The sequence below is a fragment of the Spodoptera frugiperda genome, chromosome 15, assembly GCF_023101765.2.
Source record: "Spodoptera frugiperda isolate SF20-4 chromosome 15, AGI-APGP_CSIRO_Sfru_2.0, whole genome shotgun sequence".
Lineage (NCBI taxonomy): Eukaryota > Metazoa > Arthropoda > Insecta > Lepidoptera > Noctuidae > Spodoptera > Spodoptera frugiperda.
The window spans coordinates 4396066-4414760 of NC_064226.1; the positions used below are offsets into that span (position 1 = coordinate 4396066).

The following is an 18695-nucleotide window of genomic DNA, read 5'->3' on the forward strand; positions in this document are numbered from 1 at the left end:
TTTCGACACCAGCAATTTATACTGCGCTAATTCGAAATTTGGAAAAAACGTCATAAAAAAATTGAGAAGAAATATGCAAAAATAAGAAAGTTACAAATCTTATAAAACGCTAAGTAGGTAAAGGTACTTTTTGAAATCACTCGATTTATATTACGCCAACTATTATTAGCGGAGTGTGCGCAGGGATCACTTTGGTCAAAGTCCGTGCAACACTGCACTAACTCATAGTTAGCGTAGTTTAGTGCGTTCATGTGTATACCTGTTCGTTTGTAAAATGAACGACTTAGCGACTTTTACATAGTAAATACTTATGTGTTAACGTATTAATTAGTTTATTAATGGTACGTTGACTATTCTTTTTGTAAGTAAGTACATGTTCTTTATAAAAATATTGAAATATGCATCAGATGATTGATCATGCACTACGACCTCCCGTACGCTAACATTAGTTAGACGTGTATAAGATGTAACATTTTTTTGATGAATTACGTTTATATACGGCTAACTTGCGCTAAATCAAAAAATAGAAATAACTAAGGAAATATAAATATGAGATATTACAATGAATAAATTAAATATTAAGCATACCAAATTTCAAAAAAGTATCTTAATTAATGTAAAAGTTATCACGTTTTTTCCTTTAAACGCCTCTACTGTAAAGTACGCTTTTTTGAGTTAGCGTAGTATAAATTGCTGGTGTCGATTTATCTGTTTATTCAGCTTCTTCAACTAAAATTGTTCTTTGTAGACCTTTTTAGGGAATTAAGTGACTGATTGTGTGCTCGTAACTAAAGACTGACATATTTCCTTCAAAAAACTAATAGGTGAATAGTTATTCAAACAGTCATAAAACAAAAACATTAATTTCATTGAATAGAATGGTACAAAAACCAATCGCACTGCTCAATACAATATATACAATAAAAAAAACAACTTTAGACATTTAATATAACAGGACAATCAAACACGATTTAATCAAATCATATCGATTGAACCGACTATTTATTTAAAGATATTTACTTTGGAGTGAATAAATTAACACCTTTTTATAATACCTCACATAGGTATAATATTGCAATCAAAAGTTCCTAAGTTTTTACATGAATCGGCTGCAATAAATCAACCAAACATAATACAGATAAGTTGCTAACAGGTTGAAATACATTATCTTTCCGTGACTAAACAAGAATATATTCAAGTGTAGTGTCCATCACTTAGCAAGTCGTGATGTTATTGAAGAAGGTCCGTATATAAGGCTTCCTTGGAACACCATGTACTCATTTATATTTAAACACGATGAGATATAATCGTTTAGTACTAAAGTTTTTGATACTGTTTACTTTTGTTTGTGTGCAAAGTAATTTGAGCGAAGATGGGAGAGTTGTGTTGGTATCGCCCGTTCTAGCTCCTTATAGAAACGCGAGAGCAGAAACAAATGAGACCGCTAAAGACTTTCCCGTGCTTATGTTGCTGGCTGGCGATGGCGACCAAAGTGTACGAGAAGAAAAAAATACGGATATTGTTCAACAGCCTGTGTATGTGAAAGTAAGTTTTCAGTTAATGATGTTAAGGTTTATTTTTGATTAAAATAATTCTTTGTGGCGGTGGTGAGTGGCCACCGATATAGGTAAAACTTAACCGAACTAATTACCATAAGTTAATCATGTTAAGGTTTATTTTTGAGTAAGATAATTCGTACGACGCAACACTGCGACCGAAGACAACGTACGATATATCCGAACTAATATTACTACTCTCATCAATGAAAAAGCAAATACATACGTTATCATGACACTTCTAATATTTTAATCTATTTATTTCCAGAAAATAGAAGATCAAAAACATCTCCTGAGACGCCGTAGAAAAATAAGCAAGATCTACTTCGTGCAGAGATATTAATAGCCAACAAAAAACTATAGATGAGCAATTGTTGCCGGAACACATCTTATATTTCGAGAAAATTACTCATAAATAAAGTACAAGGAAATAAAAGATATAATACAAGTTATGAAGAAGCGTTTATTATTGAAATCAATCTTGGTATTTTTAAACAAAACCAGTTTATCTAGCACCACAATTGATTTAAACATTGTGTGGTTGCTAACATTGAGAACTACAAAAAAATTATCAAGTGCGTAGCCACGTTTTTGCTATTTTATAACTTACCTATTCAATTTTTATTATATTTATTGTTATTTTATTGACTATAGCAGCACATCATTGAAAAGGATTCGTGTCTGTCTGTTACTAATAAAAAAATCTGTAAAACTACAAAAAACTAGAATGATGAATTATTCCCTTTTATGTCAAAGTCAAATCATCTAATTAAACCATGAATAGGTACTTTTGAAATGTTAACAAATAAATAAATAATAGCCTGTCAGACTGTCCATCAGTGAAGCTAAGTGCTCGTTTCAAAGTGTACCTTCAAATGAAGAAGAACGAGCAAGAAACTCCATTCATTACTCTTTAAAAAAATACATTTTTACAATTTATATTCATTTTTCCAATTAATAATTGTACATATATGACAGACGAAAACTTCAAAATGCTTTGGAAAATTACGATACAGCATCCTGTACCCTTAGTACGAGTTTGCTTTACGTTGAACGAAAATGAAACGAGAAAGGCTTCTCGTGTCGATCTCATTAAACATAAAGCACTCTCATATTAAAACCCCAGTATGTTTAATCCTAGACGAAACTCACTAAAACAGCAAAAATCATGCAAATTAATTTAAAACAGTATTTTTTCCTAATTCTGATATTTTTACAAATGTGACAAGTCGACCTTTGGGACATGTTTACTAAAAAAGTATGTTAGACTACCTATAGAGATATTATTAAACTAACACAGTGATTTATTATACAGTTGTTATTTAAAACTGTGTTTTATTTCCATTCATAAAGATCCAGAAAATTCCATTACTTTGTATGATTATGCTTGTTTAAATGTGACGTAATACCCATATTAATCGTTTTAATTGTTAAAGTACGTGGTTAGGAAAACCAAGTTATTAAAATCTGCGATACCATCAGTTGTTGACATTATAAAAACAGGTGACAGTTGCATTTCGCGCCATATTGCAAAAAATACAGATAACACAAGACATTTTTTTTTCAAAATGGCGTCTCAATTTCACATTTATTTTACTTTATCACTAGTATTTTTAAGTGTAAATTGTTTAATAAATAATGGGCAACGAAGTTCTGATGTCATACATGGACAGGTAAATATAAATATCACAATATTTTTTACCATTAATTAATGTTGTGCAATACTGTAACGTGTTTTCTTTTTTATAGAATGCAGCCAGACATTCTTCTGCAAGCCGGTTTAGACGGCAGAGCCCACTACTAGGTTTGTTTTTTATTTTATTTTTATAAAGTGCGTGTTATAATTATATCCAACCTACATACATAGATATGTAATACATACATGAGTTTGTTTATTCATAACTGTTTAATGGTTCGATCAGTTTAAGTAACTTGTATTTTTTTTTTTAATTTCTTCATTTGTAAGTGTCATGAGACTATGGACATGAACAAAACGTATGTCTCATTATGAGCAAAAACGGTAACCCTAACCAATTTGTAGCTATCATATCTACACGTTTTTTACATAATATATCTAGGTACACAAGTACTTAGGAGCATTAAATGACTCTCCTATCTAGTCATCTTAGCGTGAAACCAGCACAAACTAATTAAAATCCAGACTTCAAATTACATATTACTTAATTTACATATAAAATCCCCTTATCTGAAGTCAATAACTTTGAAGAAACACTCGTAACCACGAATTTTAGTGTTTTTAATGCGTTTGTTTTTTCCCCAGTAATTAAAGCTTATTGTAATATTCACAGGTTACAAAAACTACGGACAGGCAGTGCAACCAAGTGTGGTGGTGGTGCCTGGAGGTAAGCAAAGATATAAGGTAACCTAACCAAATAAGGCCTACCTTATTTTTATTACCTCCTAGCTCGTAGGTTTAAAATGACAACGGGCTGATAATTTCAAAATCTTATATTTATTTATTAAACTTTGTAATAATGGAATCAAAATGGCTTTAGAAACAAACGTTACAATTTTGTAAACACAAATAACTAAAGTGTCACTTTGGCCTTATTGGGAACCCTATGTCTTAATAAGGCCTCAATAAAAACTAGTAAGTATTCAACTTCTTAATTATAATAAAACTTTGTCAATGCTTATAATAAATGTAATGAGATCTTATTAATTAATTTTGGTCATTATACATCAGACTAAACGAGTTTCTCATCATGTAATACCCAAGTAACATCTTTGAAGTCATCGGTACCCCAGCATCAGTCAAACGAATGAGAATAACTTCTTGTTCTGTAGCCAATTTCGTGTAGTGGAAACCACTCTTTAGATGATGCGTACTTCTTTGGAAGTTATATCTGGCTGCATCAGCCTACCGGGTAAAACAGGGTGCATAAAATTCGAAGGGTGAATAGATACTATGAAGAATTTCCCGATATCCATTCCCCCTTTTCTGTATCTATTCACCCCGTTTACCCCTTTCTACCATTTTAACAGCGTTTTCCATCTTTTGCAAAATCCATTGGCTTTCTTTTTGACAGAAGCTGGTGATCCGTTTTCTATGAAATTACTGAAAAACAACTATGCCGTAATAAGGCCTACACGTTTTTTTTGTAGGCTTTATTGGGGCATGGCACATAGGTAAACAAAACAACGATTATATGAAATACACCGATATTATAGCTATTTCACTTATGTGAGGAGCTGGCTAAATGTATAATTGTCATACAGACAAAACACGACACGTCGTATACTAATATAAAAATACTAACAGTTTACGCTACTCGAATTTTATAAAAACTAAAGTGCGCTCCACGTCGTGTTTGTATTCGTCTGTAGGTGCCAACATAATCGCGGCACGGGTTGCTTGCTGTGCTCAAATTAGTTAATTAATGTGCATGCACACTTCTACAAACTTTGGCGACCATTTGACATCGGGAAGAGGGAAATTTTCAAAATAGGCTTTATTGGGGCATAGGCCTTATTTGGTTAGGTTACTATATAAGTTTTTGGCTATTATCGAAAACTGTTGAAGGCTACGCTCCAGAAACCGGTGAATCCAATAGCATTTAACTTGTTAACGAGCAAAATAATTTTGGTCACAAATGCTCAGGTTATATGTTCTGACGTTGATCGGCAGTTAAACAAAATTAAGTAAAAAAATATTTGGGTACGACCAAAAATATTCACCTTTGTTACCACAAAGCACCTAAAGTTTGACGTAAGAAACTAAATAAATTCAAATCATCAAAATTTCAACCGCAAATATTTTTTTTTATTAAGAGAATCTACAGCTGATACAAAATTAACAGAAAAACAAATAGCTACATGACGCCAATTATAGGTGCTACTGATAGGCATAGTAAATATAGTTTCATTTCCCAAAACATTTATTTCCCGATTAATTCAAGTTATCAATCAACTTATTTCATTTGTATGTCCCAAACGAGTAGTTAACGGGGAGCAATTACCATGTAGGTCCACACAAACAGTGGATATACGAATTAAAATCTTTTATTAACCCATTGTAAGACTTTCAAGTTTTTACTATAACTTAACCGTGATAAAACAAAAGAAAATTAACTGAACTTATAGCGACATTTACATTGATTGATATCTTTGGCCATCGACAACCGTTTTTGGCTACAGAACTGCAGTCACGGTCGACTATGTAATTTGTATAAAATAAATAAATATCGTAGGTACTTAAATACATAATGATATGGTCGAAAATGTTAATTTTTTCTACAGAATGTACATTAAAATACAATTAGTAATGTACATCAATAAATTGTTCCGTGCTCTTTAAAGATTCCATATTTATATTGGTAAAAAACCAGATACCCAGTTGAAAAAATCTCACATAAAAATGCAAAAATATGTTTGTCTGTCTGTGTTTTTGTCGCAAAACAGTAATCTATATGTACAAAAAACAATAGCTGTTCGTTAATCTCGCTAAAACTCGAGAACAGCTAGAACCGATATTGGCAAATATTGATTTTGAATCGAAGTCCAGGGAAGGTTTAAAAACGTGAGAAAAACATGTTTAATGGGGTACGAAGTTTGCCGGGTCAGCTAATTTTATGATATTTATCTGGTTAGGACACGACACGATGGAATAATACATTCACCATTTTGCCTCTGATCATGATAATGAACCATAGGTATATTAATTTAATTCTGAGATAGAACAAAGTTCACTGCGACAGTTAGACATTAAAAAAAATACAATTTATGATCCAAAACTTCCACATACACATAATTAAAATACATAAATTAGTAATCAGGTTTTGGAGGCAGTAATTTGGAATTTGCTACCTTAAAAACCGTTAAAAATATTAATATTACGCAGATTAGACATATAATATTTTTTTACTACGACTATATCTTTTATTCACTAGACACTTAATCAGGCTTCGTTTTATAATTACCCATTAAGAATTAGCGAAATTAGAAATAAAAGACACTCCGACTGGACTTTTCATCTGACGCCTAGCTTGGCAACCAATACCCATAGTACGAGTTTGCTTTACGAAAACGAAACGAGAGCCCATTCGGCTCTCTGATTGGCCAGTTCGAATAAACCAATCAACTAAAGCACCGCACGCGGTCTCGTTTCGATTAATTTAAACGTAAACTCATACTAAGGGTACTGATTGGTTGGCTCGAATAAACCAACTTTTCAGAGCGCCATACTAGGGATACAGGCTTTTGATTACTTAACGATCATAACAGTTAAATAATGGTATTTTTCAGTTCCTAACACCGTGTATAGAGGATCATCTTATGGAACACAAAGCGTGCCCTATGGAACACAAGCGGCTGGTTACGGCGTGAACAGAGCCCCTACCGTAGTGGTCAGCGTTCCAGGTAATTTTAATAATTTAAATAATTCGATATATTTTACTCATATCACTATTTTTATTATATTTCATGGCATAATAGAGCAGTTGTTAGCACACAATCTTTGCGATGCTATCATAATCCATAAGTACCGATAAATACATACATAACCTCACGCCTGTCTTCCATGGGGGTTATACAGTGGATCGTGGGGGTAGGCAAAAACAATGGAACGCCAATTGCTACGAATCTTTTCACTTTCACTTCATCAACAGTCATCAGCCTTTTCATGCAAGCTTTAATATAGGCTTATCGAACTAATTTTTGGATACGAGACGCATGTCTCCTAAAAAGTGGTCTACATAAAATGGATATTACCTAGAATCTTAAACAATTACTTGAACGATATTTTTTACTTGCTACAGATAGCAGTAGCTGTAAGAAAAGCACAAAGAAGAAAAAAAAGATTCTCTCAGATTTATCCGAAAAGTAGTAGGGTAAGATGTTTTCAAATCAATTTTAAACTATATACCTAATGAAAGTACTAAAAATAGTTATGGGTAGTTATTCCTATAACTAATCTGCTATCTTACTCTTTATAATATTATATATGCTATTGCATTCAACATATAAGTACTATCCTCTCTAGTTTTGGAGGATCATTATAATATTCAATAGTAAAAACCAACATCGAAATCCATTCAGTAGTATTTGAGATTAACACTGAGTGAATCGACAGACAGATGTGGCGGGGAAGTCTATTTTACAACAAGAAGTGATATAATATGTACCTATACTATATTTTTTACTCTAATTGAAAAAAATATAGTACGCAATATAAGTAGATACCGTAAACAAGATTATGTTTTTATACAAGTTACGTAGAATAATACTCTATTGAAGAAGTTTTTTTTGCGTTCGTGGTCGGGTTTCCCATACGAAAGGTTCGCTTCTCATAAATTAAGTATTATGGTAACATAATACGAACATTAAAATTTTCCTTTACCTAAAACTTTTTGATACTGAAATGCGGAATAAAGTTAAGATCCCCCAGTGCTGCCTTGTTGGTTACCGAGGCTCCGGCTCGAAAAGCAGGAGTAGGTACGGGGGTTAAGATCCTGCCTCAACATATAAAATGGGATAATAGTTTGTAATTGCGCTTGCGTCGGTAATAAAAAAAAAACAATGTAATTATTACGTATAGCATGTTACTTTTTAATTCACTAAGACATTTGTAGAGTATGCAGGTCTTTCGATAATCTGTTAAAATGGTCATGTATCCCAATAATATGATTTTTTTATCGTAATGGTAATGGGCATGCCGAACTATCCGGCTAAAGCCACCGCGGTGTTTCTCTACTACCTTAGATCGTGACCGTGACCCGGGTTACCCTTGTGGAATCCCCACACAATATGATAATATATCTCAATCCCATTCCATTCATATCTGGGACCTGACCTGTCTGGGTTTCAGAGTCTAAGAACTTTGTAAATAATTGTTCAATTACATGTATGTATCTGTATCTAAATGTTTTACACGCAAGGTATAAAAAAAACTAGGCCCATTAAAATCATTATAGGCCTTTAAAACTTAATACATAATTGTCACGTGGCCACGATGTTTTATGTTTTAGAAAACTAATAAAATGTATTAAGTATTAATTAAATTCTGGTTTGTCCTTAGCATTGCCAATTAAATCCTAACGTAATAATGCTAGTAAAGTAAGTTTGTGTGTTTGTTTGTTACAGCTTAACGAATAATTTTGCAAACCCGATTTAAGAAATTACCTCTCACTGTAAACATATAACATTAAATGAAATAAAAAAGAAAAGAAAATCTTGTTGTTCTATACGACTTTTATCTCCAATTTTCTTTTCTACGTAAACTAAATTAACGATAAGCAAAACCGCATTATAAATCAGTTACAATAAAATCCTAATATTAAAGAAATATAAAATAAAGATACAATATACAGTAGAGCCTCGATAATCCGTACTCAAGCTAATCCGAACGCTGCTGTAATCCGAACTGCCGCTGTCTTTAACTATAACTGAAAAGTGTGCCATACTGGATAGTTTGAAAGATGGAGTGTCTCTTTCCCTTAAGTATGGTGTTGGAAAATCGACAATTACTGATTTAAAGAAAAAAGAACAGAAGATACGGTCGTTTGTAGCTCAAACCGAGAAAGGCCCAGGTTTGAGAAAAACGCTTAAATTGCCAGAAAATCCCGTTCTCGAAGAAGCACTTTTCACTTATTAATAAGTAACTTGTGTAAAATGTGGTTTAAATGTGTATTTTACTAAACCTCAATAAATATATTTATATCAAAATATAACTAATTTTTTTCTATACTGTATTATTTATTTCTATAGTACATATTATAATCCGAACGCTCCGTGAGTCCGAACAGGGGTAATTTTTTGGTAGTTCGGATTATCGAGGCTCTACTGTATTAAAAAACACATTACTGGCGGAAAAACCGGACCGCTCATCTCACTGTTTTGATTTTAATCATTTAAAACACGGGGATATTTTTAAAACAAGTTTTTTACATAATTTAATTAATTTAACTCCTTAGTGATAACGGCAGTTAAGTAGCTAATTTGGATAAATATGATATTTGAACGTCTTCTATTCTCCAATTATCTATGAAATAAGATTGTGAAATTGAAAATATTGTGCTTTCTTAATCAAAATTAAAAATCTCCCGAAGAGTTTCTACGTCTATAGAAGTATACCTCAAGATCTTATTGATGAAATAATGTCAGTTTCTTAAATTAACCTTTCGTATGCCGTATATAAAACAACAATAGAAATTACATCATGTTACGCGTAGATCTGCGTTCCGGCACACGACGTGTTAATAGAGAATCAGAGATATCATCTAGGATGATATAGATCTTAGAAGATCTGGTCGTAATTAACTTATTCTTAATTAACATTTTTCTTTAACGAAAGACCTATATCTAGCAATAACCTGTCTTCATGTGTACCCTACCTTTCAGCTTCAACGTAATACGTGTTAAATTAAGAAGTATTACATAAAAATACTTTTTTATGTTAAACGATTTTAATTAGCTTATATCGTAGTCATCATGATGTGTACAAAATAAAAGATGGATTACATCAGGAAGGGAGTTAAATTCTAATTACAAAATTTGACCCAAACAAAGAAACAAGGGCAAGTTAAATAAAACAGTTTCAAAATAGTCTTATCATTTAGGACTTCTCAATTCCACAAGACGAAGTACGCACCAAATACGATTAATTCTTGTTTCTGTTACAGATGACAACTACATGACTCCAGTACTAAGCAACCCATACGTCCCAAGAATATAATAGACCAAAATGTCACAAGACACAAAACTTGTTATTGAAAATAAAACTTTATTAATATAACAATTGGTTTCTTTATCAATGACACAACCCCTAAAGGTCAGGTAATTTACCTTTTCCATAGTAATTGAACATCTGAAGGCATAATTATGAGATGCGATGATGTAGCTTAAAAAATGAACCTTAATTATATGCGAGTTAATGATATTTTCCAATGACTTCCGGGTCACTGTTCCTATGGAGGCGAGTTAATGGTGATTAAAGAGGAATAGTAATTGGTGGCTATCATTTGTTCTTGATACCAAGAAAGTGTGATTAAAATGAGGTTAGTTCTATTGTTTTCCTGATTTTTGCATGTTCACATGCAACTTTGTATGCACACAGATATTTTTGCTCATGGTTCACGATCTACCAATTATGTTCTGATTACTTTTATGGTATAAAGATAGGCACGCCATGAATTTAATTGTACGTCATTCCATCTAGTTTTTCTCAAGGGTTTTATTACTGTCCTGTCTACGCCTCGCCTATGTGTTTATTTTATATCTAACTAGAAATAGCATAGAATAAACTCGTAGCATTGAATGGTCTAACAAAACTGAATTCAATATTCATAGACCATTGTGAATAGATTCCATTTTTAATTCCATAGTGTAGCTTGATTAAAGTTCAAAGTATAGAAATATCAGCGATATTAAGCAAAACTGATTCCTTAGTTAGCTAAGAATATCATATTTTTTTTAAGAGATATGGAAAAGTTTAATCCTTTTTCGAATCTTCATAGTATATAACAGTTTGTTTGTTTACAGGGCATACACAGAATATTAAGAACTGATACTGCATTCCTGCAACACAATATATTTACGTGCTTTAGTTTAACTTTAATTCGTCTTTTAGGATTCAGATTGTGAACACAAGTTTCTCTATTTGTAATTTTGTCTTCCGCGTTTAGTTTTTTTTTTCTGATAATCTTTGGAATCTATTTTAAATATTTTCCAAGACAACTTTAGCTTATTACGTCAATCCATTAATTCTGTTATTCAATTTAATAACCATTGAATTGAAGACGTATACTTGTTTATAACGTTTTAATCAGTCTGCGTGTTTAACAACAGAGCTATCTTAGCAGATTACCACCACAAAAACCATAAAGAACCAGTTCGCTGTTATTAAGTATGTATCCGAACACACACAGGCGAGCATCCGGTTTATGGGAATAACCAGCTTTATACGTGCATGGACTCAGCAAATTGGCAGGCGTGTAACATCACGTTTTTCTCGTCCAACCACACGTACTTGCACATCATCTTTATATTTTCTATGTGTCAAATTATATCAGCTACGGCGTGAACATCAATTTAGCACGTCATCTTGAAAACAATCTGACTGATCCGATTGTCAACGTCATCGTGGGAATGGCGCGTTCTGCGAACTGATCCCGCGGACTGGTGTCGGCAGTAGGCGGTCCATGACGTCGGAGCGGTCGCAGGAAAAACGCGTCTTATAAATAGGTTTGCTTTGTTGGTCCTGCGTCAGTGATCGCGATGGGATACTGTAGTGTGGTGGTGAGCGTGCTGGCGCTGTCGGCGCTGGCGACGGCTGAGCCGTCAATCAGAGACAATTCCTTGGACGGTGGGGAGCGAGTACTGCTCGTGTCACCAGTCTTGGCCCCTCCTAGGGACTCCAGGACACATGACACGACGAGGTCAAGGCAGTTCCCGATACTAGTGCTCCTTGCCCAGGCGAACCCATCGTACGGTCGTCTGGAGCCCGAGGCCAAGTCCTTAAAAGGCAACCCGCAGCCAATTTACGTGAAGGTAATTGCGGATACTTTTTATCGATATTTATCTTGTTGTTTAATTTATTGGCATTTTTCTTCTCAACACTCTCCGAAGGAAAGAATGGAATCATGAAAGTGCATAATTTATTTACTATATGCAAACAAATTTTATGGTGTATATTTTCATAAAAAGAGCTGGTTATCCAGTTCTTTTTTTTTAAATCACCAACAATTCTCATATTTGTCTTTATTAAATTGTGCAACAGATAACATGAACCGCAACGTGATCTTTAATAATATGTTGCGACTAATTTCAGAGGTTAACCGTTTATTATGGAGTCTCGTTCATTTGTGTTTTGCATAAACAACATATGTAGTAGATCCATTTAACTAGGTACTATAATATGTCAATTTGACGCTTTCCTCCAGACACTTAACTTAATTTTTTACCGATTTAGAAACGAAATCTTAACACAACAACGTCGTTCTTAACGATAATGCATAAATCATCAAATGGCTGTATGAATTTAAGTATCGGAATACAGGGTCGACGAAAATATTTGAGTTATTAGAACTACAAAAAAAAAACCCTTCAATATAGAAACATACAAAATTATCACAACATATGGGTTTCACACTTTAGCGAATCAGTTTTGCATATTTATAAGTTCAAGGTTACTGTTGCAGTCAGCATTTCTTGCTATGAGTATATGCTCTTTTTCATGCATAAAAACAATTAATATACGTGTTATGTTTATTTGTCCACAGAAACTGGAAGACCAGGATAAACCTGAAAACCTGAACAGACAAAAGCGGCATCTACTGAAGAAGAAATTATTAGGTCTGGGTCTGGGAGAAGGTGGACTGTCATTCGGTGGCGGCTTCTCAATCGGCGGAGGAGGCATCGGCTTTGGCGATGGTTACGGCGGCGGTGGTGGCTACGGCGGAGGCGGTGGCTACGGCGGAGGCGGTGGCTATGGCGGAGGCGGTGGCTATGGCGGAGGCGGTGGCTATGGCGGAGGCGGTGGCTATGGCGGAGGCTATGGCGGAGGCGGTGGCTACGGCGGTGGCTTTGGCGGAGGCCATGGTGGCGGTTACGAAGAACCACCCGAAAAAATTGTAGTCGTTAAAGTGGTTAAAGATCGTGGTACGAATGCACTGCACAGCTTTCTGCACACACACACTTTTTAATTATGCCTTTATGAACGCTTTCTTTGTAGTTTTTGTCTTCTAATAATGTTTGTGCCTGCGTAGTAAATAATCAGTAGTTAAAATTAGCAAACTAGTAATTGACAACTAGTTACATACTAAGTACTCGTAGATTGTTGATGTTAACATGCTTGGTAGTACTAGTAAACAAGTAGCATGCATATTTGTAGTTATCACCGATTGTATTTACTTACAACACCAAACTCACCTTTCTTCTATATGGTTGCAATACTTTCAATACAATGACCAGACCCTCAGAAAATATACCTACTGCTGTCTACCCATATAAAATTTGATTGTTTTCTAATTATTTACACAGATTTTGAGGGGCTGTACACAAATTGTTTACTCAAGATTTATTTTTTGTGCAGGTCACGGTCACCATCACCACGGCGGTTACGATGGTGGATACGGTGGTAATGGAGGTGGCTACGGAGGCGGATACGGCGGCGGCGGTGGTTACGGTGGAGGCGGCGGCTACGGCGGCGGCGGTGGCTACGGCGGTGGCGGCGGCGGTGGCGGCGGCTACGGTGGTGGCGGCGGATACGGTGGCGGCGGTGGCTACGGCGGCGGCGGTGGCCATGGCGGCGGCCAAGGCGGCGGCTACCAACCTAACTACGGTCATGGCGGCGGTGGTTGCGGAGGCGGATGTGGTGGCAACGGAGGCTACAGTAGCGGCACTGCCACCGCTACCGCTACTGCCACTGCTACTGCTACCGCTCATGCAGGCGGTTATGGGTAAGCTACACTTGAACTTTAGATATTCCTAGATAATAACAACTAAATAATTAATGTAATCCTATAAACTATAAATATTATAGTTGCATAGTTAACTGCAAAATCATGAGACATATAATTTTAAAGACTTATACATTAATTTGTCCTCCTTACGCTTGCAATGACATTCGAAGCGTTACTCCCTGTGCCTCTAATGATATTTGTTATTGATGTAACATAATTAGGAGTTGTGTTTAAATTAAATAATGGTGAATGATAGCAAAAACTTCGAGATTACTTCAAACAACCTGTGATTAAGTAATTTGTCAAGTTTGCAGTGATGTCATTTAGGTATCTTGTTAGTCTAGTCTTGTGCGTCAATTCTTAAGGCTCATCAGACTTCCTGAAGATCTTGAGTTTGGTTGGGTTCGAATTCATGGGTATACAATACATATTCAATTTTTATAAATTCTTGACGTTGTGTGTTTAAAGATTACTGTTCAATTGTTGTAAACTTTAAGTTCTTGGCCAATTTTACACGCGAGTTAGAGTTAGGTATTTTGTAAAAGATCATAAAAGAGCTAATAATATATACCTACGAGATATTTATCCTACTTCCTACTAATATTATGAATGCGAAAGTTTATATATTTGTTTGTTTGTTAATCCTTCACTTCAAAACGGCTGAAGGGATCGAGATCAAATTTTGAACAGGAGTAGATTATGGTCTGAAATAACACATACGCCACTCTTTATACCATGGGAACGCGGGCAAAACCGCTGGCAGGAACGAGAAGCTAATAGAAGAGCTAATAATATCTTACCAAAGGTTTTTTATTTTCCTCTCTTAAACCTTTTGCTTTTACTATATAATTAAGATTTTTTCTCTTTTTTACAGAAGAAAACGTTAACTTCGTCGTGCTCAGTGAAATAACAGAGTGTTTCGAAGTGCATTGAACAAGCTGTGATCATAGGTGACAGGACGATTATTACTCGCTAGACACCAAATGGCTTTAATTACTTGGTATCCATGTAATTACAGATAGAAACCGTATTTCTATTGTGAGTAGATCTATTTTCAAATGTATTCAGATGTGGTTTTTATGTCGTTTTAAAACTATTTCTGTTTTATTCAACTTTGATACTTGTTACTTTTGAGAGTAGGTTTACTTTTGAATGATAGAACAATAATTTAATTTGAATCCTAAATCCAAAAACAACTTTTCTATACTAAAGATGCAGATATTTTTTTTATTTACAAAGAATTGACTTGTTGGTAAATGTAATTATTCATAGGAGTATTTGTAGATATTATTTAAAATAAAGGTACCCAATTAGTTTCCCTACAATATCAGATACTTCAGTATTTATAGTATTCTGTCAAGTAAACGATTTCCTATCTATTGTTACATGAATCCTTGTACTTTTTATACCTAAGTAATAAAATAATTGAAATACAGACATTTTTATTATTCTTTTGTTTTATTTCCAATTTGAACTATTTCTCATGACCTATTTACTATTATTCTATTCACTATTTGTATGTAATTGACATAATTAAAAATATAAATCATAATCAATGATTAACTACCATTTTGCCTAGAAATTAGAATAAATTCCCAAGTCAAGCAAATTGTAGATAAGTCACTAAAGTATACCGTATAGGCAAACCTCTTATGACTTAATTTAAATCACATATTTGTTACCATCATGGCTGACAATATGCCAAAAAAAAAATTCTGTTTTCGTTGAAAACTTATTTAGTTGTATTATGCTTGTGTGGACTACTATTTGTAGTTTCATTTAAATCATATGAGTGATCTTCATACTGTATAGTTCGAAACAACACGTTGACTATTTTTTACCCTGGCACCACAGACAAAGTCGCCGGTAGAAGTTAGTAAAAATCATAATGAATTCAATAATAATATATCCTATAATCGCCGACCTTATACTCATTCATCACCTCTGGTAATCGATGTAACTCTGTGATGTGCGATAACCATTATAAAATGATTGATAACCCGTAATTACATAATTGCCACACTTAGGACTGATCTGTAGAGAGTGATTAGCAATGAACTTGTAATCACTTAGTATCCTGATGATACTTTAACATGAGATATATAGACATTGGATTGGTGTTTTTCACTAGAATTGGGAACAATGATAATACGTCTTTTAACACAAAGAAAAAACAACAAAACAGAACAAGTGTGGGAGAGCACGAACGTGCTGGCTCGACCGGGTTGATACCACGGCATCATAAAACACCGCGTGAAACAACGTTTGCGTTGTGTTTCGTTGTGTAAGTGAGGTTACCGGAGGCCCAATTACCCTCCTTCCTAGTCTTCCCAATCCCCAATTTCCCAACAACCCCTAAATTCCTAACCCCTAAAAGGCCAGCAACGCACTTGTAACGCCTATGATGTGAAATTGCTTATCTACTCATAGGAAAAAAACATTAAATTATACGGAACATTTACATTGTTGTTTCGCCAGTTATATTACGAGTTTGTGTCATCCCAGACTAATCTAAATGAAGTAATCAAAATTGGAAAAACCCAGAGACATCATACTTGAAAATCTAGACTGTGACCTCTAGACATAAGCCAGTTTTCAAAAATTAAACATTCTTAAAGTCATGCTTTTTATAGCTATGGTGCTAAGGGTCACTACAAGCTACCTACTCATAAATTAAATTCTTGTAATCCAACCTCATTACTCACGCGGCCTTCAGCGTGAATCCGCCTTTTAATTTTATAGACAGCCAGTAAACTTGTTTTAAAGATTCCATTTTTAAATTCATCATTGTTTTTAAAAATCGACACATTAATTCTTTATTACGTTCTCAAGCGATTAAAAATCGAGTAAAAAAAGCATAATTTTGGTAATTAATGTTAATTTATTTAAAAATCCATTTATGTTCGATGTGAGTTGTAACAATTTTAAGAAATAAACATTTTATGGAAAATAATTACACGGTTGGCGCGGTGGCTGGGTAAACGTCTGCCCCGCAACGTGTAGCGGGTTCGATTCCCGCACTTAGCAACTCTTTGTGTGTTCCACAAATTATTGTTTCGAGTCTGGGTGTCATGTGTATATGAACTTGTATGTTTGTAAATGCACCCAAGACACAGAAGAAAATCCAAGTGTGGGGCATCGTTAAAAAAACAGTAGATAAGTTATGTATATGGAAAATATTAATTGTTTTTTGCTTGTCAAAGTATAAACAACAAAAAATGTTTTTCTGTAATGTAGTTCATTCCTTCGACTTGGTATTCGCCCTGATCTCATAGTTAATTACATCACCGATACCTAGTTCTTATTATATGATTATTATCATTTTTCTCAGTAACATCGAAGTGAGGTAAACAAGAATGTTCAGATTATTGTTGTAAAAACCACAAAGTGATAGGGAAACCCAGATTCTGCGTAGGAAACTAGAATATAGATCTAAGCATAATTTTATTATCTTATACTTAAAGTTAAAGAGTTTTTTTTTTGTTTGTTTGAACGCGTTTATCTCCAGAAAAACTGGTCGAAATTGCATAATATTTTTTGTGTTGGATCAAAAGATAAAATGTCTTTTCAACGACAAAGCAAATATTACAAATATAAAAAAAGAATCTGTCGGTCAGTCCTCTAGTGAAGCTATTTCCTCGTTCTAAAGTGTATATTCCTATGGAGAAGATCCAGCAAGAAACGATTAGATTTGGATAGTCCAGTTATCCGGTCAGAAATGCCGGCCTAAATGTGTTATTTTGTAACCTACTTGCAGAAATAAATATCATTTATTACGATACAATCAATAGGAGCCGACTAGCCGAACAGAGCGGGGGAAACCAGGTGGAACAAGCTAGTAATAACCTATATAAAACTTAAGATAAACTTGAATAGTTTGTAGTAGTGGGGAATATTCTTGTAAATATTCCATTGCTTATAGGTAACTACTTATTTTAATTCTCAATTTTTTATATAATACTTTAAAACGTTTGTGTGAATTTGATTCACTTTCATTTAATATTATTCGAAATATTTATTAGACAAAATAAGATTTAAGGTATAATATATTTATTTTTATTTTTTAAGAGTTTCGTTTAATATTCGCACAGGTAACTACGAGTATGATTTGGACCATCGTCGATGATAGCTGTTGCATGAACTCCTTATGGCACAAAAATCATAAATTCTCTGCGACACGTATAACGAGATTAAGATTAAAATATTTTCAAAGGCGCTTTTAAATTAAGCGCCTGTTGTAATAGTAATCATTTCAACTTAACGCTGACGTACTGTAACTCATTGCTCTACGTAAACTAGTAGGAACCCGTAATTAATTCAGCGCCTATAACGTAACCAATATAGTAAAGTATTTGTTATATAAGTGTTCTGTGTTGTATTATTTTATTTAGGGTTTAATTTGTATATTAATTAAATATCAAATTGTCAGTAACGGCGCGTAAATTTTTACTATTATTCTAGCAAGAAACTGTACCTACAGGTAGTTTCGTGAATTCGTGCTACCTTTTATTTATACGGTATAGGTTCACAAAACACATGCATCTTTCGATTAAAAGTCTATAAAAGCAATCTATATGTACGCCCAGGGCTATAATTTTATTCAGAAATATATTCATATTCTGCAATAAAAGAAGCCATTCATTAAATAAATTGACAAACACAATACAGAGTTAATAATAACTCGTAGTCAGAGCAAGAACATGTAAATATGTCCGTATCT

General features: G+C 34.0%; 2 protein-coding genes across 5 annotated transcripts; both read left to right on the plus strand.

The window, feature by feature from the left end:
• The first annotated feature begins 968 nt into the window (after positions 1 to 968).
• On the plus strand, positions 969 to 10311 carry LOC118276776 (uncharacterized). Of its 3 annotated transcripts, XM_050699025.1 has the most exons (7): positions 970 to 1545; positions 1825 to 3229; positions 3306 to 3360; positions 3866 to 3919; positions 6822 to 6935; positions 7334 to 7405; positions 10196 to 10311. In XM_050699025.1, the coding sequence occupies exons 2-6, from the start codon at positions 3125 to 3127 to the stop codon at positions 7399 to 7401; spliced, it is 396 nt and encodes a 131-aa protein (XP_050554982.1). In that variant the 5' UTR covers positions 970 to 1545; positions 1825 to 3124; the 3' UTR covers positions 7402 to 7405; positions 10196 to 10311. The 3 variants fall into 3 exon arrangements, with proteins under 3 accessions (XP_050554984.1, XP_050554982.1, XP_050554983.1); XM_050699026.1 differs by lacking the exon at positions 7334 to 7405; XM_050699027.1 differs by lacking the exons at positions 3866 to 3919; positions 7334 to 7405 and having other exon boundaries at positions 969 to 1545.
• Positions 10312 to 11757: 1446 nt separating this feature from the next.
• Positions 11758 to 15423, plus strand: LOC118276030 (uncharacterized). Of its 2 annotated transcripts, XM_050699028.1 has the most exons (5): positions 11759 to 12062; positions 12794 to 12992; positions 13029 to 13172; positions 13606 to 13972; positions 14850 to 15423. In XM_050699028.1, exons 1-5 carry the CDS (start codon positions 11790 to 11792, stop codon positions 14860 to 14862), a joined length of 996 nt encoding a protein of 331 aa, XP_050554985.1. In that variant the 5' UTR covers positions 11759 to 11789; the 3' UTR covers positions 14863 to 15423. The 2 variants fall into 2 exon arrangements, with proteins under 2 accessions (XP_035450054.2, XP_050554985.1); XM_035594161.2 differs by having other exon boundaries at positions 11758 to 12062; positions 12794 to 13172.
• Positions 15424 to 18695: the final 3272 nt, after the last annotated feature.